We start from the raw sequence: 23,577 nt of genomic DNA, 5'->3' as shown, positions 1-23,577 counted from the left end.
CCACCATCTTACCTTGCTGTCTGTCCTTCCTGAAAACTGAATAACCCTCGATGTTTAGTTCCCATCCTTGGTCACCTTGGAACCATGTCTCTGTAATTCCTTTTTTTTCCTTTTGTTTTAGATAGAGAAATACAGCACAGAACAGGCCCTTCGGCCCACGATGTTGCGCCGAACTTTTGTCCTAGGTTAATCATAGAATTTTGGACACTAAGGGCAATTTTTCATGGCCAATCCACCCAACCTGCACATCTTTGGACTGTGGGAGGAAAACGGAGTATCCGGAGGAAACCCACGCACACACGGGGAGGATGTGCAGACTCCACACAGACAGTGACCCAAGTCGAAATCGAACTTGGGACCCTGGAGCTGTGAAGCAATTGTGCTATCCACAATGCTACCGTGCTGCCCTTAATAAATTTAAATAAATTTAGAGTACCCAATTCATTTTTTCCAATTAAGGGGCAATTTAGCGTGGCCAATCCACCTAGCCTGCACATCTTTTTTGGATTGTGGGGGCGAAAACCATGCAAACACGGGGAGAATGTGCAAACTCCACACAGACAGAGCCGGGATCGCACCTGGGACCTAAGCGCCGTGAGGCAACAGGGCTAACTCACTGCGCCACCGTGCTGCCCTATGTCTCTGTAATTCCAACTATATCATAGACCTTTAAATCTATCTGCGCAACTAATTCATCTGTTTTATTTTGAATGCTCCGACAGTTCAGGAACAAAACCTTAGGCTAGTCCCTTTAAAGTTCTTTGTCCCGTCCCTACTATTGTTTTTACAGTGTCATTATCTGATTCAGGCCCTTAATTTCTCTGCCTGTCACTTTTTTCTTCTTCTCCATGCTGTTTTTTTCTCTTCTTGATTGCCTCTGCTCTGAACCCTCACATAAGTTCCCATCGTCCTGCCACATTACTTTAAACCCTCTCCAACCACCCCAAGGACATCAGTCCTGATCCTGCCCAGGTGTAACCCATCCAGTTTGTATAGGTCCCACCTCGCCCAGAACCGGTCCAAATGCTCCAGGAATCTGAAACCCTCCCCCTCATGCCATCTCTTGAGCCACGCATTCATCCAACATATCCTGCTATTTCTACTCTGACTAACTTGTGTCATTGGTAGTAATCCTGAGATCACTACCCTTGAGGTCCGACTTCTCAGCTTCCTTCCTAACTCTTTATATTCTGCTTTTAGGACAACCAAACGTTTTTGTTTAACCTGTGTTGTTTGTACCAATGCGTACCATGGCTACTGGCTGTCCACCCACCCTCTCCAGGTGTCCTGTAACCGCTCCAAGACATCCTTGACCCTCGCACCATGGAGGCAATATACCGTCCTGGAGTCTCATTTACGGCCACAGAAATGCACATCTATTCCCCTTACAATGAAATCCCCTATAATTATTGCATTCCCACACTTTTTACTCTTCCCCTCCTATAGCAGAACCAACCATGGTGCAGCAATTTTGGCTGTTGGTGCTTTCTCCTGAGTGGTTATTCCCCTCAAAAGTATCCAAAGTGGTATATCTGTTTTGCACGGTAATAGCCACAAGGAATCCCGGCATGACTGCCTAGATCTCTTGCTCTGCCTGGCAGTCACTCATTCCCTTGCTGCCTGTTGAGTCTGAGCCTGGGGTGTGACCATTTCACTATACGTGCTAACCATGATGCTATCCATGATACTCTCCACCTCGCGAATGCACGGCAGTCTCCCCTAGCCAACGTTCCAGCTCCGAAATCCGGGCTTCCAGGGTTGCAGCTGGAGACACTTCCTGCACACATGCAGGTCCTGGGAACTGGACACATTCCTGGTCTCCCACATGGAGCAAGAAGAGCAGACCAAGACTTGGAACGCTGCTGCCATGTTTTACCATTTAAATTAGACTCATCCTTTTGCTATCAAATTAACTAGGGCCTTTCTGTTCTGCTCCTTGTTATTATAGAATATATAAATGTACTCACCCAATCAGCTCTTTTGATATCCTGGTTCTCCTTTCAGATTCACTTCTGCTTTATCCTCCATTCCCTATCTGTTGACTAAGTTTCAGCTACTCCTACACATTTATGAATGCAGAATTCTGACACCTTCTGACAATTACTGATGAGCGGTTAAACATATCTGAAAGTTGTTGCCCAGGATGCACTGCTTTTCTGTTAGCTGTGGTAATGGTATCTTGCCGTCTGGATCCCCATTTAAAATGTATTCAAACTATTTGTAGATACGTACTAAATGCACCACCGAAGGTTGGGGTTTGTCCAATTCAATCTAACTACCCCTTTTAAAGTTATGATGAACCTTCACTACTGTCAAACAACCTCTTTTCTGTCTTTTCTTTTTACCTTTGCTTTCTTAATCCTGTTATTTTTTTTTCTTTCATTCCAACATCCAGTACTCTATGAGCAAAAATGTCCTCTTTTTCAGACAAAAGCCATTATCTTTGGTCCCCATTGTTGTTAGCCTACCTTCACACCCATACTGGTTTTTTTTACCCTTTGTGGATTTCTTTTTACCCTTTGTGAAATAGTGGGGGAAATGGTGGAAGGAATTCAGAGTTGATTATCAGCCTATCGAACCGCATTAAACACCCCTTCCGTGGCCAACAAGTCCTGGCCTTTCTTTCAAACCTGGAGCTTTTGGGCCAGCAGTAGAGGTGCTGCCATTGTGCCACAAGGCCTCCTTTTTTGGTCCCCACTACATTATTCCCCAGCCACTAACTCCACCCCTCTCACTGGCAACTGTCCGAAGCTGAACCAGACTGTCTGTAACCTTGGTATTACATTTGACCTGATGAGTTTCCAACCGCATCTTCATGGAATTGCTAACACTGTCTATTTCCAACTCTCTTGCATCGCCCAACTACACCTCTGTCTCGACTCCTCGGCTGCTAAAACCTATATCACTCCTGGCCAGTCTCCCATATTCTACCCTCCATGAACTTGAGGTCATCCAAAGCTCTGCAGCCCATGTTTTAACTCTCGTTTCGTTCTCCTATCACCCTGTGCTCATTGACCTATATTGGCTCATGGTCAAGCAATTTCTTGACTTTAAAATTCTCATTCTTATTTTCAATTCTTTCAATGGCCTCGCCCGTCCCTATTTCTGTCATCTCCTCCAGCCCCATAAACATCCAAGATATTTGTTCTCAAATTCTGACCTCTTGTGCACCCCTGATTACAGTGGTTCTATCATTAGTGGCCGTGCCTTTAACCGCCCTGACTTAAACTGTGTAGCACCCCCATCCCCCTGAACTTCTCTACCAAGCTTTCTTTTAAGACACTCATTAAAACCTAGCTCTTTGCCTAAATTTTGTCAAAGGAGAACCAGTGTCTCCTTACGTGGCTCTGTGCCATGTTTTAAAAATTCATTTATGGTATGTGTGCTGTTAGGGAGGGAGTTCCAGGATTTTGACCCAGTGACAGTGAAGAAACGCCGATATATTACCAAGTTAGGATGGTATGACTTGGAGGGAAACCTCCAGGTAGTGGGGTTCCCAGGTATCTGCACCTGTTCTTCTAGATGGTAGTGGTCATGGGTTTGGAAAGTGCTGCCTAAGAAACCTTGGCGAGTTCCTGCAATGCATCTTGTAGATCTGTGTTCTTCAAACTTTTTTTCCGGGGACCCATTTTTGCCAACCGGCCTTCGCGACCCACGCCGGCCGACCTGTGCGACCCACCATTTTCTCTTACCTTGTTTGCTGCTGACAAAAATGGAGGAAATTATTTTGGGTCCCTTTGGCCCTCGTACATGCTCCTCCAATGGAATCTGTTGGATGAAGGTGAAGCCTTCCGGTTTCGGAAAGTATGGAGTCTCCATCTGCCCAAAGTTCTGTATTTTTTTCCTGTAAAATTTTATCAAATAAAACCCCCCCAAACTTGTAAATTAAAATAAAATGAATTAAAAAAACGAAAAAACAAAAATTCAATGAATAAAACCCCTGTGAACTTGTAAAACAAAAAGCTGCAACCGTTTTTTTTTTAAAAAAGCGGGCACACATGCACAGTGCGGCCTCATTTCTTTTTTACATGTTCACGGCCATTTTGAAGGCCGCTTGCAGCCGGCGTTCTTAACAGCCAGCTACTGCGGCTGTTGCACGATCGGGGGCTCCGTGACCCTCTTGACACCCGCCCGCGAGTCGCCCCCCCGAGTTTGACAATGCCTGTTATAAGTGGTACACACGGCTGCCACTGTCTGTTGGTGGTGGAGAGATTGAATGTTTGTGGAAGGGATGGCAATCAAGTGGACTACTTTGTCCTGGATGGTGTCTAGCTTTAAAAAAAAATAAATTTAGAGTACCCAATTTATTTTTTCTAATCAAGGGGCAATTTAGCGTGACCAATCCATCTTGCTTGCACATCTTTGTGTTGTGGAGGCGAAGCCACACAAACACAGGGAGAATGTTCAAACCCGCAGGAAGTTGATTGAGGGTGATTCAGCAATGGTAATTCCTTTGACTGTCATGGGGCAGTGGTTAAATCCTCTCTTGTACAAGATGGTCATTACCTGGCACCTGTGTTGCACGAATGTAACTTGCCACTTGTCAGCCCAAGCCTTGGTATTGTCCAGGTCTTGCCGCATTTGGACATGGACTGCTTCATTATCTGAGGAGTCGCTGAATGTTGTGAAGGATGGTGCTGAACATTGTGCCGTCATCTGCGAACGTCCCTACTCTGACCTTATGATGTAAGGGAGATCATTAATGAGGCAACTGAAGATGGTTGAGCCTAGGATACTAGCCTGAGGAACTCCTCCAATGATGTCCTGGAGCTGAGATGATTGACCTTCAACCACCACAACCATCTTCCTTTGTGCCAGATATGGTTCCAGCCAGTGGGGAGTTTCCCCCCCTGATTTCCATTGAGCCCAGTTTAACTAGGACTCCTTCATGCCATACTCAGTCAAATGCTGCCATGATGGCAAGGGCAGTCACTCTCGCCACAACTCTCGCATTCAGCTTTTTTGTCCTTGTTTGAACCAAGGCTGTAATGAGGTCAGGAGCTGAGAGACCCTGGTGGAAAACCAAACTGAGCGTCCGTGAGTCAGTTATTGCTGAGTAAGTGCCACTTGATAGCACTGTTGATGACTCCTTCCATCACTTTGCAGATGATGGAGAGTCGACTGATGGGGCATTAATTGGCTGGGTTGGATTTGTCCTGTTTCTTATGTACTGGGCACACCTGGGCAATTTCCAGTGTTGTAGCTGTCCTGGAAAAGCTTGTGAAAGGTGCGGCAAGTTCTGGAGCACAAGTCTTCAGTACTGTTGCCAGGATATTTTCAGGACCGTTGCAGTATCCAATGCCTTCAGCCGTTTCTTGATATCACGTGGAGTGAATTGTAATATCTGAAGACCAATTTCTGTGAAGCCGGGGGACTCCAGATGCATCATCCACGCCGCACTTCTGGCTGAAGTTTGTTGTGAATGCCTCAGCCTTGTCTTTTGCACGGATGTGGTAGGCTCCTCCATCATTGAGGATGGGGATATTTGTGGAAATGCCTCCAGTGAGTTGTTTAATTGTCTACCACCATTCACAGCTGGATGTGGCAGTACTGCAGAGCATAGATCTGACGTGTTAATTGTGGAATCGTTCAGCTCTGTCTATTACTTGCCGCTTATGCTGATTGGCACACAAATAGTCCTGTGTTGTAGCTTCACCAGGTTTTTTATTTTTAAACCATGCTCCAGTGAAGCACCTTGGGATGTTTTTATTGCATTAAGGACACTATACAAGTCAAAGTTGTTGTTGAGGAAATTTGGGGTTGTTCTCATAAGCGTGAGAGACCCTTAAGTGATGAACACCACTGGCTAAGCTGCAATTATCTTTCAAGTCAGAAATGATTTTATTTTTGAGTGCAGTTGGGGGGGGCACAAATATTGAAATGATAATTAACTTTAGCTGCTGCTTTTATTTTCTCTTCAGTTGATTAATGGTTTAGAGTCACAGAGATCTACAGCACAGAAAAACCCATTGGTCAGTCAATAACAACCACCTAACTATTCTAATTCCATTTTCTAGCACTTGACAATAGTTTATGGATTTATCAAATCCTCCCAATAAATAATTAACATTGGGTACAATCTGTCAGAACTTCATAAATAGTTGGTTTTGTGGACGTTGTTTTCTTCATGTTGTTGTTCTATTTCTTGTAACAGTGAGCAGCTGGTCTGATGTTACCACTTTGATTAAATGTAAATGATTGATAATGCTTGGGAATTTGAGGTGGAAAAATAGACGAGGACGGTTTCCAAGACCACAAGTATACCTTTTTTTCCCTCGTCTGCCCTGTTTTCAACCTTAGTTATTTTGTGTTGTATAGCACACATTAATTGTCCAAGATAAAATTTCTGGTTTACATGAGAGAAAATAATGGAGTGCTAGAGCAGACCATTTGGCACATGAAGATGCTACACTCCGCCTGAACCAGCCTCCTGTCCAACTGCATGTGTCACCTCATGTCTTCGTGGGTTCTCCCAAAGACCCATTACTCTTTTGAATACAGTATTTTCCCAAGATCAGTTATGAATTTATTTTCTTTTGAGTTAAATGTTCCTGTGGTAAGAATAATGTTACTGCATTTCGCTTTATAATTTTATTTTAAGTGGCAAAAGTTAAATCGAACAGCTCCATCCTTTTCATCATAAAGCAGTTATCTACTGAACCAGACCAGATGGACTGAAGTGGAAATAAGTGGGTTTGCTTTAGGTATGAATTATATACAGCCAAGAAATTATCAGATACAGAGATACGGTGCATAAAAGAAAATAAACAAAGAAATATTTGCATGTATTCATCTCATCAGATGTCCCAAAGCAATATAGAGCCAATGAAATACTTTTGAAGTATAGGAAACACTTTGAGGACAAGCCATGCCACACAAACAGCAGTAAAATAAATGTCTGAATCGACTGTTTTAGTGATGTTGGTTGAGGGATTATTAGTCAGGACATCCAGGAGCACTCTGTTTCTTCAAAATAATGCTAAAAATGCCATGGGATCTTTTGCATTTAAGTGAATGGGAAGACCTGGCTTCAGGTAACATCCAACTGAAAAAAGAGCCCAGTGTAGCACACACTCCAGTACTACACTGAAGTGCCATCCTAACTCGTATGCTCAAATCTTTGGATTGGGGTTTGAAATGCAGCCTCTGATTCCGAGGCAAGAGTGCCACCAACTGGGCCACAGCTGATATTGTTGTCTGCAACCTAAAAGTAATATCTGTTTGCTGATATGAGATGTAGGTCTCCAGTATTGCTGAAGTATGCAAACAATCTGTTTTAACTGAAGGTATCTTACGTTAAGTTTAGGAATACACACTTCATGCATGTTGTGACCGCTAGTTGATTAAAATTTTATCAAAAAATGATTCTATCTGACAGCAAGGAATTCTGAAAGATAAACTAATGCTTGCATGTAATGTATACAGATATTTGTTTGTGAAGATTATTTCAGAATTGAGATTTTATGTTCAACGGGGCTTTAATATAGTTCATTTTCATTTAATACCAATGATTCACTAATGAAATGCAAGTAAAATATTATTTTTCGCTTAAAAATAAGCATTAAGGCTTATTTGGCATTACAGGATTAGAATTTTTGTTACACTATCGGAACAGACATTTTGTTGAAATTGCTTATCGATAAAAGTCTTAAGAACTATCCTGTATTTATTTAAAATAAGTGTATTATTTTATCCATAAGATGAAAGAAGGGGACACTAGAGGAGTACAAGAGGGAGAAAGGAATAAGGGGTTAAGTGTAGTAAGGTGGGAAGAAACGTGGAGCATAAGCACTGACGTTGACCGTTTGGTTGAATAGCTTGTTTTATTTAATACTTGCCATTTTACCAGCATTTATTCCTTTCAGAAGTAACAAAAAACGGTGCAATTTTGAGTTACTGTTCTCGTACTGAATTGTAGGCACTGATTTTAACTCTGGGTTGTAATTGGCTGGAGTCGGCAGAGGGCCTTGACGGTGTAATGAGATTATTTTCTCACTTGAAGCCAGGGAGAACAGATAGCTGAGCGGTACACAGGGACATAGTGTTGCAGGGGCAATGCAGTTTCTATATTCTCCCTCCTTTCAGTTCTGCCTAAGGGTCCATGACTCAAAACATTAACCCTGTTTCTCTCCTAATAGATGCTAGTTTTTCCCAGCGTCCTCTGTTCTTGAGACTGAATCCTGGTTCCTGGCTATGTCCCGGGGAGGTTGTTTTGGAAGAGCCTCCTGATTTGAAAACAGGGTGGAGGGCCCCTAAATTTTCTTTTTAAGGGGTCATTGGTGGCGGTGCCCCCAAATGTGCATCCGGCTTCTAAACCCACAGGAAAGTGACCTGTTAGGGCCAACTCTTCCTTCCATTAGATGGAACTGACAGGAAAGCCACAGCCCCTTAAACTGCTGGTTAAGATGGAAGTCAAACTTGAGCAAATTCTTTTACAAAAGATTTTCACTGGATGTTCATCCTGCAAGAAAACATGGAAGACTGCAGAAAAGACATAGGACAGCAAAAATTAAGTCTCCTTTCACAAAAGGTCTTATGGACTCGAAACATTAGCTCTTTTCTCTCCCTACAGATGCTGCCAGACCTGCTGAGATTTTCCAGCATTTTCTCTTTTGCTTTCAGATTCCAGCATCCGCAATGATTTGCTTTTAATTAAGTCTCCTTGCTGATTTTGATTGCCTGCCTGGTTTCTGCCCATCTACTATTAGTTAAATATCATCCAGACATATAAGATGCATCAGATGTAATAGATGTATAGATGTTAGGTTTTGTAGCAAACATTTAGTGCCTGCTACATCGCTGCTCCTTTTGTGCTATTCACATGGAACTCCATTGTGAACATCTTGCCTTATACAACTCCAGACTCCAATGGCCAGGGGCTGGTTTAGCACAATGGGCTAAACATCAGGCTTGTAATGCAGAACAATGCCAGCAGCACGGGTTCAATTCCAGCCTCCCCGATCAGACGCCAGAATGTGGTGACTAGGGGCTTTTCACAGTAACTTCATTGAAGCCGACTTGCGGCAATTAAGTGATTATTAAATTAGAAGTGTCTCTGATGTTGCTACATTTGCCTTGCAATAGTGAGTTGAATTAAATAATAATTCCTCTTTACTTATGCTGTCTGGTCCATTTGCTATACACTCTTGCATTGTGAACACATTCATTTCAAGCCCAGTTCCTTCACAAAAATGTCTGCCACCTATACTGTAGATTTCTGATTTTCAGCATCCAGTGATTTCAGTAGGGGTAACTTGGCTACTGAATCTACTTATACCTGCATCAATTTTCCTGTAATTCGGTTCAGCTTGTTGTGTTAAGTGAAAATGGAGTTATTTCCTTGATGTATTTTGGATTCCTGGTTTTACTTTATTGCTGCCCTAGCTGTTAAAACTGCCAGTGCCAGTCTTACGCTAGTGCCTAATATTGAATATAGTGCAGATTAATTACATTAGTGTAATTTGGCTACTGTATATCATTTTTCTGTTAAACCTTTGCTGCTGTAAAAATGTATTTGGTGATGACTTTCATTTTGTGCCCTTACTCTGCATGTGAAATAATTTTGCTTGCATATGCCCTGTTTGGCTTGTATTGTATTGGCAATAGCCCAATTTGGGAAGAGATATGAATCTCTCTTCACTCATTATTTTTTATTACACGTGCTCATTTTGTGCTTTCACTTTTAGCTCCACTATCCAGTTGGCAGATGATAAACTTCTTCTTGCATCATTCCTAGTTCTATTTTAAATAGTGACCTGAATCCTAGATTTTCCCACAAGAGGAAATATCCGCCCTGTCAACACTCATCAGGATCTTGTATATTTCAAGTTGCCTCTTACTCTTCTAAGCTTCAGTAGACACGAGCCTAGCCTGCCCAGCCTTTCCTCATAAGACAACACTCCCATTCCAGTCTAGTAAACCTCTGAACTCCTAATACATTTACATCCTTCCTTAAATAAGGAGATTGTGTAATACAGTAAACAATACTCCAGAAACACTTTGCATCTGAATTTTGTCAAGCATTTTTCTAAATGATCAAATATTTGTTCTCTCCGCACAATGTTAAGGGCTTAGCTTTAAAATATATAGTAAGTAGGATTTTTCAAACAACACATTGTTCATGATGCAGGATGCTTAATATATCCTTCCATTTAATTTAATACAGTGAAAGGTTTTGTGGAATTTACTCCAGCCAATGTCATCATATTATGGAGAAAACTTGATGCAACCTATTTTTTTTAAAACCTAAGGTGTCTACTTGTCATTAAAATTGTGCCCAAACTCACTTTATTTATGATTTCCCATTTTTCTTTAAGTCAACTAAAGGCCATTGCCCATAATGTCACCACCCGCAATGTTGTGAAAAGTGGAAAAGATATGGCTGGCTCTTTGTGAATCACCTGTTGTTTTTTAGACTAATCATAGATCATAGAATTTACAGTGCAGAAGGAGGCCATTCGGCCCATCGGGTCTGCACCGGCTCCTGGAAAGAGCACCCTACCCAAGATTAACACCTCCACCCTATCCCCATAACCCAGTAACCCCACCCAACACTAAGGGCAATTTTGGACACTAAGGGCAATTTATCATGGCCAATCCACCTAACCTGCACATCTTTGGACTGTGGGAGGAAACCGGAGCACCCGGAGGAAACCCACGCGCACACGGGGAGGATGTGCAGACTCCGCACAGACTGTGACCCAAGTCGGAATTGAACCTGGTACCCTGGAGCTGTGAAGCGATTGTGCTATCCACAATGCTACCGTGCTGCTCAGTAAGCATAAATGTTAAAGAGCAGCACTTCCCAAACTATTTTCCAATGTAATTCCATTTTAACATCTGGAAATTAATGTGACCCCAGGTGCTAACAAAATCAAATTGGCAAAAGGGTAGCACCGTAACATTCCATATATAATTATTAAAGTTTGTGTATTGTAGGTCATCATATAAAATACTCACTCACAAGAAGAAATATCCTCTCAACATCTATCCCTGTCAAGCCCCCTGAAAATCCTATATGTCTCAATAAGATCACCTCTTATTCTGCTAAACTCCAGTGAATACAGGCTCAATCTACTCACCCACTACTAATAAGAAAATCCCTATACCTGGGATCAACCTAGAGAACATTCTCTAGATTGCCTCCAATGCCAGCATATCTTTCCTTAGGTAAGGAGACCCAAACTGTTCACAGTATTCCAGTTGTGGTCTAACTAGTGCTTTTTATAGTTTTAGTAGGACTTCCCTATTTTTATACTTCATTCCCTTTGGAATAATGGCCAACGTTCCATTTGTCTTCCCAATTACCTGCTGAACTTGGATGCTAGACTTTTGTGATTTATGCCCGAGGACCCCCCAAATCCCTCTGTGCTACAGCTTTCTGCAGTATTTCTCCATTTAAATAATATTCAGCTCCTTTGTTCTTCCTACCAAAGTGCACAACTTCACATTTTTCTGTGTTATATTCCATCTGCCAAGTATTTGCCCACTCGCTTAACCTGTCTATATCCCTCTGTAGACCCTTTATGTTATCTTCACTGCTTGACCTCTCGCCTATTTCTGTGTCATCCACAAACTTGGCAATAGTGCATTTACTTCCTTTGTCCAAGTTATTAATATATATTGTGAATAATAGTGGCCCAGCACAGATCCCTGTGGCACTCCACTAGTTACAGGTTGCTATCCTGAAAATGCTCCTCTAATCCCAACTCTGACTTCTGTGAGTTAGCCAATCCTCTATCCAAGCTAATACTGTATATTACCTAAACACCAAGGGCCCTTATCTTAAGTAGCCTTTAGTGCATTACCTTATCAAACGATTTTTGGAAATCCAAGTATATTACATCTACTGGTTCCCCTTTATCTATCCGATTCATTACCACTTCAAAGAATTCTAATAAATTTGTCAGGCATGATTTCTCCTTCATGAAGCCATGCTGACTCTGCTTGATTATATTCTGCATTTCTAAATGCTCTGCTATTACATCCTTTATGATGGACTGTAACTGGGCCACGAGTGGTTAGCCACGGCGCTGAGGACCCGGGTTCAATCTTGGCCCTGGGTCACTGTCCGTGGGGAGTCTGCACAATTTCCCTGTATCTGCATGGGGCGCTCTCTCTCTCTTTCTCCCCCCCCCCCCCCCCCCAATAACCCAAAGATGTGTAGGGTAGGTGGATTGGCAATGCTAAATTGACCCTTATTTGGGAAAACAAAAAAAGAATTGGACACTTTAAATTTTAAAAATCATGGACTCTTAACATTTTTCCAATGACAAGTTAAGCTAACTGGCCTATAGTTACTTGTTTTTTGTTTTCCCTCCATTTTCAATAAATGTGTTATATCGGCAGTTTTCCAATCCTCTGGGGATTACTACCAGTACATCCACTATCTCTGGAGTAGATGTCGCACAGAAATATAATTGATGAGACTTGATTCCAACTTTAAAAGTAATATGTATGGTGTCACATCTTGTGCTTTGCCTTGCAACTCATTACCATATTTTATCTATTGCAACCATATTTGTTGTTTCTGTGACCCCATCTGGGAGCTGCTGGTATAAAGCATAGATAGCACGGTAGCACAAGTGGATAGCACTGTGGCTTCACAGCGCCAGAGTCCCAGGTTTGATTCCCTGCTGGGTCACTGTCTGTATGGAGTCTGTACGTTCTCCCCGTGTCTGCGTGGGTTTCCTCTGGGTGCTCCAGTTTCCTCCCATAGTCCAAAGACGTGCAGGTTAGGTGGATTGGCTATGATAAATTGCCCTTAGTGACCAAGACGGGTTAGGAGGAGTTATTGGGTTACGGGGATAGGGTGGAAGTGCGGGCTTAAGTGGGTCGGTGCAGACTCGATGGGCCGAATGGGCTCCTTTTGCACTGTATGTTCTATAGGTACACTGCACATGCAATGGTTGCAATAGGCAATTTGCGAATGTTTCTGTATTTGTCCCTGTGTTTGTGGGAATGGAAGAATGTTGCGATTGGTAAACCCGTACGTTTTTAAAGGCGCTATATGGATCTGTAATCTCTTTGCCATTAACTAGTCATATCAAAGTGACCTGCAGTCCACATCTAGGGATTTAGATGCCAAAATGTTGTTGTACTTGGATTATCTTGCATTACCAAATTACATTAGCAATCATGCAAATTGGCCTCCATTTTATGACACATGTTTCCCAACATGTGAATGAGATCCCTTATCACCAAATCATCAGAGAAAATTTCCATCCCTTCTTAAACCATATAAAATCCATCACATTTTTCTCTCTCTTTAGCTCTGAAGAAGAGTCATGTGGACTCAAAATGTTAACACTGCTTCTCTCGCCACAGATGCTGTCGGACCTGCTGAGTTTATCCTGTATTTTATGTATCCATTTCAAATTCCAACTTCTGGAGTATTTTGATTTTATTTTATCGAAATGAAGGTGTACAGGCGAGCAGATTGGTCCAACATTTTGATTCGGTACTATTTCCAGTAATGGCATTCTGTCATAGGAAAACCTAAGGCCTGGATTTTCCATTCCCAGCTATGGTGACACTGTTGACATTTGCCAATATTATTCCTCTGAAACTGATGCCAACCTTTGGAGTTTTCACATGCACCCAAATCCAGAAATTTCAGTCACTGTTCCTAAATTTCTCCAGCGGGTGCACTGTTGAGATCCCATCAGAATGCTGTCAATTACAAATAATTGAACTATCAAGAATGTGAACACTTCCGAAAGAGTAATTTTATATTTATTAAATGTCAATTTTCTCCAATATGATAATTACCACATTTTTAACATTGTTTTGTTAAGTTTGATATTTTTCACTTGATCATATGTATATTCCCTAATTTTGCTCTTTGCTCTCTGTAACACTTAAGTGAAGGGATTCAGTAGCTTTTAATTCCTGGTTTGCTGTCTGAGAACATTCTCAGTGTTGGTTGACTGTTTCCCTGCTTGATCGAATTACTTCTGCTGGACACTTTCTTTTTTTAAATATAAATTTAGAGTACCCAATTCATTTTATCCAATTAAAAAGCAATTTAGCGTGGCCAATCCACTTACCCTGTACATCTTTGGGTTGTGGAGGCAAAACCAACGCAAGCACGGGGAGAACGTGCAAGCTCCACACGGACAGTAACCCAGAGCCGGGATCAAACCTGGGACCTCGGCACCATGATGCATCAGGGCTAACCCACTGTGCCACCATGCTGCCTGCTGGACACTTCCTTGAAGGCACCAGATTTAAACTGAAATAGGGAAAGGAGAAACCCATGCCGCAGAGATGGCTAAATCTTTGGGCCGTTTTCTTTGAGGTTAGTTGTGAACAAGGTTGGTTCGTTGCTGACCACCGAATCCATTCCTTTTTTAAAAGAAATTTAGATTACCCAATTATTTTTTTCCAATTAAGGGGCAATTTAGCGTGGGTAATCCACCTACCCTGCACATCTTTGGGTTGTGGGGGTGAGGCCCACGCAGACTTGGGGAGAATGTGCAAACTCCCCACACACACTGACCCCCCGGGGCTGGGATCGAACCCGGGTTTTCAGTGCTGTAGGCAGCAGTGCTAACCACTGCGCCACAAAATCCATTCCTAGGTTTTCTGTAAATCCACAGCAGCAGGCCACACATTAACTTTGACTGAAGGTTAGCTGCAATCAGTCAGTATCTTTCCAACAAATAATTGCCCACACTAAAGATTAATAAAAAAGATCTGTATGGCAGACCAGTTTATTTCACCTAGACATCTTGTGAGATGAGCTTGTCTTACTGCAATTATAATACTATATTTAAATGTTTCCTGAGTGGCAGCAGGCTCTTGGATACAGTAGCACTTTCACAATATTACTGGCCTAAAGCCTCTGGACATGAGTTGTGATGGCTCTGCAATTGCTTAAGTTACATCCAACAATGTGGTGGCTGTCAGCACCTTCCATCTTTGTCACTTCAATGCTTTTGGCTCCCTAGCTGAAGTGAATGAATTTGATGGCATCCTGACATACTCCTGGCCTTAAATCAAATCAGATGATTCATTCCATGTTTTTTGACTTGTCATGTAGATTAGAAGCAGAGTTCTGATTTGGTCAGTGAACTAATTGTGTTGAATATGGTTAAACAATTCAATCTGAATATTTCAAAATTAAAGCAAATTCAAATTTCCAGATTTAAGGTGTGGGTGTTTGAACAATGTAATTAAGCTGTTGAAAAACCTGACTAATTACATCAACTGGATGCCAGCTCCTCTTGTATCTAATGCAATGTATCTTTGCACTGATGCCATTGATCTAGGTTGGTGGTAAGGTACAACTTTGTGCTTTCACTGTTTTTGTCCTCTGGGCATTGACTCAACTGGATCTTTGAGCGGACTTGTATGGAACTGAATATATAAAGCTGGAGTGGGCATTGCCTCAACCTATCAATTAATATCAATAACCTTATTTGTCATACATCAAACCTAAATGAAACATCATTTACACAATGGTTTTTCACAGTAACATCATTGCCGTGTTAATGTAAGTCGACTTATGACACTAATAAAGATTATTATTATTTTATTTATGTAGATTTATTCTATTTATGTTGATTCATTCAAGTACACATATAATTTGCAAACATGCTGGGCGGGATTCTCCATTGTCTGACGCCGATATTGTAATCGGCGATCGGGCGGAGAATCCACTCTGACCAAATCGGGGCAGGCACCGGTTTGACGCTGATCAGCCATGATACTTCCCCTCGGAAGTGGCAACGTGTTGGCGTGTCATCAGGTTGGGTCCATGCACAGTCGGCGCCATGTAGTATGACTGCAGGTCGTCGCTGTGCGCATGTGCGGCCAGGGTGCCGGCCATTCTCCAGCCATTTTCGGCGCAGTAGCCAGGGGTTTCACCCAGCATCACTGCTAGCCCCTCACCTGTCCTGGAATTGGTGAGGGTTCGGCGCTGATTTTTGGAGTCATAAAACGCCTGCAGATTATCCGTTTGAGCTGGCACTTAGCCGCTAAAACAGCGCATCCAGCCGCCATCTTTGTTAAAACTATTCACGTGCCTTTTTCAATAACAAACTAGCCATTAATTTTATCCCAGCTGTCTAGAGTAAAATCTGGGGACTGGTACCTAGGTCTGTACAGTTGTCCTACAAATTAGTCGAGTAACAACTGGTAAAGCCATGACGTTGCTCTTATCATCCTGACCCTTGGATGGGCCCTTCTTTTTTTAAAAATAATTTTTATTGAAAAATTTTGATTTTATACAACATTGACGCACCTTAGTAAAATACCAAAAATAACAATAATATTAACAATCATATACATTCGCCCCATCCCCATGAACAAATTTTAACAACAACGCAAATTAACACACTATAAAGTTACAGAATAAACACTACAATAATTCACCCCCCCCCCCCCCCCCCCCCCCCCCCCCCCGGGTTGCTGCTGCTATTGGGATGGGCCCTTCTGCCAGTATCTCTGTGTCTTGTTTCACTGATAGGATAGATCCGCAAGAGTTGGGGGTCAGATAATATAGAGCAGGGGTGGGCAAACTACGGCCCGCCAAAGGTCTTTATGCGGCCCACCAAGTCATTAAAAAAAAAATGAAAATAAATTTTTGTTTAAAAATAAAAAAAAATTTTAAGGTTAAGGAGGGGTTGGGTTAGCTGTTGGGTTACTTACTGGTATAGGGCGGATACGTTGACTTGAGTAGGGTGATCATTGCTCGGCACAACATCGAGGGCCGAAGGGCCTGTTCTGTGCTGTACTGTTCTATGTTCTATATGAGGCGCCCAGAATCATAACCGGGTGAAGTAATTATTTTACTTAATATACTATGCGGCCCTTTAAAATTGTGAATTTCTGAATGTGACCCTTGCACGGAAAAGTTTGCCCACCCCTGATATAGAGCCTAGTGTGAATGTTTCTGGAACAAATCACTACTCCTTTAAATTAAACACATTTTGGAGGAAGCAAGGGCACAGAGTGTGCTTTGGGTGGTGGTGTTTAATGCCCATGAGTGACTTGGTACTCATGAGGCTGACTGCTTCTTTACCTGCTAACATTAGTGCAGAGTTGCACATGCATCGCTTTCATGAAAGAATGGCAGATACAGTATACAGCACACATTGATGTCCCGTAACATGCGGCACATTTAGAAACCTGATTTTAAATTTGGGCTTTTCCAATCAAAGAACAAAGAAACAGTTTTGATCTATAGCACAAACCAAAATGAATTTGGGAATTTTGAGGGTTGAGGCTCTTAATTAAATAAAAGCAACTTTAAGGATCCCTGTTGTAAACTCTCCCTATTGCAATCTCTAATTGTACACTTAAAAGTCACAAGTTATGCATTGAATAAATGTTTTCCCTAAACATTAGATTTCATAAACCTACTATGTTGCTTACTATTTAACATATGGAAAATTATGATCTGTCTTTCTGTTACAGGTGGAAGTCAAGCCATATGTCCTGGATGACCAGATGTGTGATGAATGCCAGGGTGCCCGTTGTGGGGGGAAGTTTGCTCCTTTCTTCTGTGCCAATGTTACCTGTTTGCAGTATTACTGTGAATACTGCTGGGCAAGCATACACTCAAGAGCTGGCAGGGAATTCCACAAGCCTCTTGTGAAGGAAGGAGGTGATCGCCCACGTCACGTCCCATTTCGCTGGAGCTGAAGAGTCTTATAGTCTACCAACACATACTGGAGTGGAGAGCGCTGCCTCAGGGCTGAGAGGGTTCTGGAAATGGGTGCATTCTTCCTCAGATAATGAATGTTTTTTTTTGTGGGTTTTTTTTTAAGTCACATTACTGAACTCATCCAAGATTGTCTGGTATATAGAATTTCAGAGTAATTGTACTGAATCTGCACTTTGACTCTCAAACATCTGCTTGGTACCTTTTTTTGTTTTGTTTAAAATTGGACTTTGCATTGTGATTTAGGAGTTTCAGCTGATATGCCATCAGCTCACATAACTGTTTCCCATGACAGGAGCATGCACTTATTTTCAGAAACTTAGACTTGCCCCTAGAAGACTTACCAAAGGTAACACACTGTAGGTGGCATATGTAGCAAAACATTTTTCTCAGATATTCAGCAATTATACATTTTGGATCATTTAGGATACCATCACCCTAAAAATAAGCCTTTTTTGCTCTCCATTTTGACTTGCAAGAATAATACCTCATAAGCTCAATTTGATTTTGCTGGGGTTTTTTTGGTTAGGTCTTTCTTAGTGTTATGTAAATGTTTGCTGCAATAGCTTTTGCTGCTAAATAAATGGTATTGCAGATATCATAGTACTTTATCAGGCTAGGGTTATAAATAAATGTGGAGCATAATGCTGCTGGGAAAAGTGCAGTATAGCATGGAGATAGCTCCAGAGGAAGGTCAGTAGATTTGACTGCATGTTTACTTAACCAGGTTGCTGCATGCAATAAATTTTGTGTATCATGTCTCATATATCTGCTGACAACCTGCCCACCAGTGCACAAGAAAAAAACTATGTAGGCTACAAAAACAAATTTCAGTATGAGAAAATTGGCTAATAACTGGAGGAAGGCATGCCTCAGTAATGTAATTGCTTATGGAGTTTGAATCTGTGTCCATTAAAGCATTACAGATATCACAAATACTTATAGATGTAGGATATTTTGAAGTTATGTTGATGGTAGGTGAAGTACTCTGCGGTGATCACATATTGTGCAATTTTTATATAGTTACGGTGATTATGTATAGTACTGTGATAAAAGTAACCGTTGTAATGTCTGACATAGAAGTAAGTGATGCTTCATAACCAGTGTATAAACAAAGTGAGCTCAGTTTAAAAAAAAAAAAAAAAATTCTGCTGCTTGCACCATTTACATAGCTTCAGACCTTGTCCAGAAAACCAAAGAGCTCATACACTACCAATATATTTGTCGGATTGACAAGTAGGCACATTAGGAAAGGAAAACTAATGCTAAAGAACTGTCTGCACAAAGTCAAAATGGAGATGTCTGCTTTCTGGTTCAGAATAAACTCCCCAAATCCCTGGTTATATCCTGCAAAGCTTGAATTCTAATAAGATCTGCTAATTAGTGGACATTTTTTAGCATGTACAGTGGGGCTGCGGATTTCAACCAAACACAGGCTAAGTGTACCGACAGTGGGGGGGTGGGGGGAGGGGGTGTGGGGGTATGTACACAGGTGACCTTCAGCAGCTCTGGGGACAATCTGACTGGATATGACACCGCATAGTAGATTTGATACTAATTGTTGAGTCATTTGTGTGTCGTGATGTCCTGTTTGTGTCCAGTAAGTCTTTATTTTCTTTTTTTTTTAGTTTATTTTTCAGTGTTTAGTTGCGAATATTGGCATTGAAATGGAATTTTTTTTGAAAAAAGAAGAAGAAAATTACTTTTTTACTGGTAAATCGCTTATTATCCCTTTGGAGGTTAACTTCTGGGCTTTTTGTGATATTGCTTTCTTGCCCAGGCATGTTTTTCTATGTTTTTTCATTATCTGTATAAGACATTTGTTATGCACTACTTTTTGTATCTGGACAGTTTTCAACAGTCAGCTGATTTTTTAAGGCGTGCTTTCTGACTGCCATGATCTTTTGCAATACCTCAATTTTGAAATATAGGAAAGAAATTGATATTTTCTAAGTAAGTTTATTCTAAAAATATATATTAATTTAATTCTGCAAGGAAATGATTTAACAGATGGGTAATTTTATTTTTTTCATGCTTATTTGCTTTTTTGGAAACTGAAGGAGCTAGAGCTTTATAACTTTAATATGGAAAATTGTAGTTAGCTACAGTACAAGACTTTAAAAAAGAATCTACCTAAATGTGGAAAAGTGAACATTTATAAACTGTTTTCCCCTTATATAGTTTAATGTATGAATTTAAAAGCTGGAATGTAAAGAAATAGTTAATAAAAGAAACAGCTTGGGATAGACACATCTCCATTGGTGCTGGAAGCTGTTAATAGAAAGTAAAACTAAAATATTTTTCACTTGATTTGTGTATTTATCATTAATCCTTTGAGACCGACTGACCAGAATTGTGAAAGAATTCTTCTGTTCATGTTATTTTTGTATGAATATCTTTTTTATGTTAAGTTATAACATGCCCCAATTTGTTTACTTGTTAATGAATATAAATGAGGTCCTTCAGATTGAGAATGTTATTTCTAAGGTGTTCAAATTGTAACTTGACTAAGAACCCCTTAGTGCATCAGGTCCATATGTGGCCTTCTCTTGATGTTGGAGACTTGAATTAGTCAATTTTGAAGGCTAACTTAACCTCAACTCTTTGTTGTAATGTGCAATACTGTTTGTACTGTTTGTAAAAAAAAAAGAAATCAAAATCATAAATCTTTAGTGAAGATTTATTTTCATTGCAAACTTTAGACATCGTGATTCACTAAATCATTTTTCTACTGTCAAATGTGTACCTTTCTTCATGCTAGTATTTTTTCAATAGCAATGTAGCCTTTGTACTGATACAAAATATTCATTGTTATTTTTAGAGATTTTTGCTAATACCAGAGGATTTGAACATATTTACATATTTTCCATTTTTATTTTAGTTATTTTTCTTTACAGACTGCTTTTCTGACCATAATAGTCATTTCTGGGAGAGACTTTCATATCTGGTCAATGTCCAATATTATTTTGTATTTTTACTTGGAATAAATTAATTTTATGATGCTAATTCTTTAAAGTTTATTTTCAGTTTTGTTATTTTTTGGAGCTGAAACATTTGTAATATTGTTACTAAAGTGTCTAGTTTTGAAATGCAAAGCTTCATGTATTAACTTGCTGAAGTGGTTTACAGTAGTGTGGTAATGACAAACGGCTGACAATGTAGAGTGATTGATGATGTAATTGAATGAATGGGCAATAAAATGATCAGAATGGAGCAGACAAAATGTTGTGCTATTGTGGGGGGAAAGAATCATAGTTGTATGTGGGGAGTCTATCTGTCTTGCTGAGTGATAAAGCATGGATTTTTGGAGATGGGAAATGCCTTTTTTTTTGTGAAGGCTGGATTGTTTGTAGCAACCAGTTTTTGTACTGCTTTGTACATCCACTTTATCTTTCTTTCTAGTTACTAACCAAACTTTTCCTCTCAGACTCAGTTAGCTGCTACAGTGTTGAAAATATGCCACCAAGTATTTATAAATGCAAGCAATTACTATATACCCCAAAAGGGTAGCTAGCCGGATATATAGGTAAATGTGAAAATTCTGCAAAATTTTCTTTTGCACAAAATTCATAGCAATTGCACCACTTTTAGTATTGAGTCAGTTCACTTAACATTAAGGTGCTAATACTAATTAAACATAATATAGCCAAACTTTTCTGGATGTAGTTGTATTGGGGTATGCAGTACAAGTATTTGTAACTTTGCTGTTAAATAATGGAAAACATCATTTTTAGAGTGTTCAAAGCTAGGATGTCTTTGTTTCTAAACAAACTACTAATTTTAAATGTATCTTTTACTGTTCTCCTGGATTGTTTAGCTAGTACTCTTACACGGCATATACATTTTGGCTTGGACTAATGCTTGTACGGAACTGCAGTACTGTGACTAAACATGGAGCTCAATGCTGCTACTGCTTACCAATGCTTAAGTTTGTAGTTTGGACTTTAATTTTTCTGTACTAACAAGTAAATCTTATTAAACTTAGTTGTATGAAGCAGTAACATTTGTCATGATTTTGCATGATCATTGACGAGTGTTGGTATGATCCGCAGCTGATATTAAAATCACAGAAGCCTCTTGCAGTCTAATTGGCTGAAAATTCATGAGCAAAAGATTTTGAGACCATGAATGTGCAAAACAGCCCCATCTACAGGCAATACTCATCTACAGAAATGTTATTTGGAATTTACTCCAAGCATTGAATATTATTATATTTAATTAACTGTTGCAACATAAACCATGTGCAATGGAAAATACTAATTTCTAGCAAAGAAATGGAGTGTGTTGCTAGGAAATATTGTTTCCAGTTCCATTAAAATGACATCAGTGGTTTAATTAGATCTTCAAAAATGTTCTTCCCTTTCCTTGTGCAAGGTTTATTTGTTCAAATTCACTACCGTCCTGAAGGCCATTTCCTGCATCATTTTCACCACAGCACCTAGTCCTGGCATGCCCTACTACGCAGATATGAACTAGTGTGTAGTGAATAATTGGTAAAACGTCACACAATTAAGTTTGCACATTGCAGAATAGAAGCTGTTAATATAAACTGTTTAAAAATCACACTGTACTGACATATCTTGTACTGTAATTAATGTCCAAAAAGCACTTAAAAAGCTAAGTCTACTGAGCAATAAGTAAGCAGCAAAACAACCTGGTGTTGTGTCTTTATTTAAAACTTCTGTTTCATCACAGCTTGTTATCGAACTGAAAGGTGCAGTGCTTTTATTGAATCAAAGATTTTCAAATCAGAAGGACTCATTTAACCCATAATGTGAATGACATTGAGCTAGATCTGGTGGAGTGAGAGCATGGTGCAGACAATACAAATGATCCAATCAAGCCTTGCACAATTTTATTTATCTTCCTTCATCCTCATCTCCAAACTCTTGTCTCACTTTAAAAAAAACCACTGTTCTGAGCATCAGTACAAAATAGTTCATTCCAAGGCTAGCACTTTTGAGTAAGCAATTCCAATAGTAAATGAAAATGAGAAGAATGTTAAGTTGATTTTGTCTGGGTGTGATTAAATAGCACAAATGTACTTTGCCTGTACTGAATTGTACTGTATTGGGACATTCATAATAAAAGCCCAACTGAAGGACTTGAGCTGTGGTCATTTCCTTCAGTCAATAGCATGTCTTAAATTCCCTTTGACCTTGTAGTCAGCTGTCCATCAAACTAAGTTTAATGCAAAGCTAAGATAAATATAACATTTTGAACCATCCATTCAGCCTTTAACAATTACTTTGTTTTTTACAATTGTGATCTTTGCAGTTATATATAAATTTTGCTGTACTCTGTTATGTGGAAGAAACTGTGATTTCCCCATTAAGGGGGTCATCGGGTATAATGGTGGTTAGGAGTTCAATATCAAAACATTTGGCTGCTGTTGCATCAGATGCTGAACAGACTTTACAGCCCAAAAACCACTTCCAAGTATAAAAGACAGATGGTGTTCCTCCAAATATTGTTTATTTTTTTTCTGTTCTGCCCTATCTCCAGTTATTTTGCCAATCTTCTCATTCATGCACAGGTCAACCCATCTTCTGAATTTCATCTGCCCGAGCACTGTTGATAACTGGCAATACTGAAAGAGTATGATGTCTTAACACTTCTAATACAATCTGATACGCACTCTCGACGTCATTTCAACACTTCTAGAATCATGGAGTAGTTACTGTACAGTAGTCGTCCATTCAGCCTGGCATGTCCATGCTGGCTCTCTAAGAGCAACACGCCTAATATCACTCCCCCACCTTTTCTCTATGGCTCTGCAAATCCTTGCTCTTCAGGTGCATATCCAATTAGGCCCCAACTTGAAGCAGTATCCCACACTCCGACAATTCATTCCGGATCTCACCACTTGCTGCCTTTTTTAAAAAAAAATTTTTTTTAAATTGCATGTT

General features: G+C 40.3%; 1 protein-coding gene across 8 annotated transcripts in view; it reads left to right on the top strand.

Moving 5' to 3' along the window:
• Positions 1-22,772, top strand: part of cpeb3 (cytoplasmic polyadenylation element binding protein 3) — a 145,477-nt gene extending 122,705 nt beyond the window's left edge. For 7 of the 8 annotated variants that reach the window (XM_038821333.1, XM_038821332.1, XM_038821328.1 and 4 more), the window contains one exon: positions 17,422-22,772. In XM_038821333.1, coding sequence (XP_038677261.1) covers positions 17,422-17,649 — 228 coding nt within the window. In that variant the 3' untranslated portion in view covers positions 17,650-22,772. The remainder of the gene's footprint in view (positions 1-17,421) is intronic. The other variant, XM_038821331.1, reaches the window with a different exon arrangement.
• The last annotated feature ends 805 nt before the right edge of the window (positions 22,773-23,577 follow it).

The sequence above is a fragment of the Scyliorhinus canicula genome, chromosome 16 (genome assembly GCF_902713615.1).
Source record: "Scyliorhinus canicula chromosome 16, sScyCan1.1, whole genome shotgun sequence".
Taxonomy (NCBI): Eukaryota; Metazoa; Chordata; class Chondrichthyes; order Carcharhiniformes; family Scyliorhinidae; genus Scyliorhinus; species Scyliorhinus canicula.
Note: the sequence above shows the minus strand (reverse complement) of the source record. Positions and strands in the feature narration are given on the sequence as shown.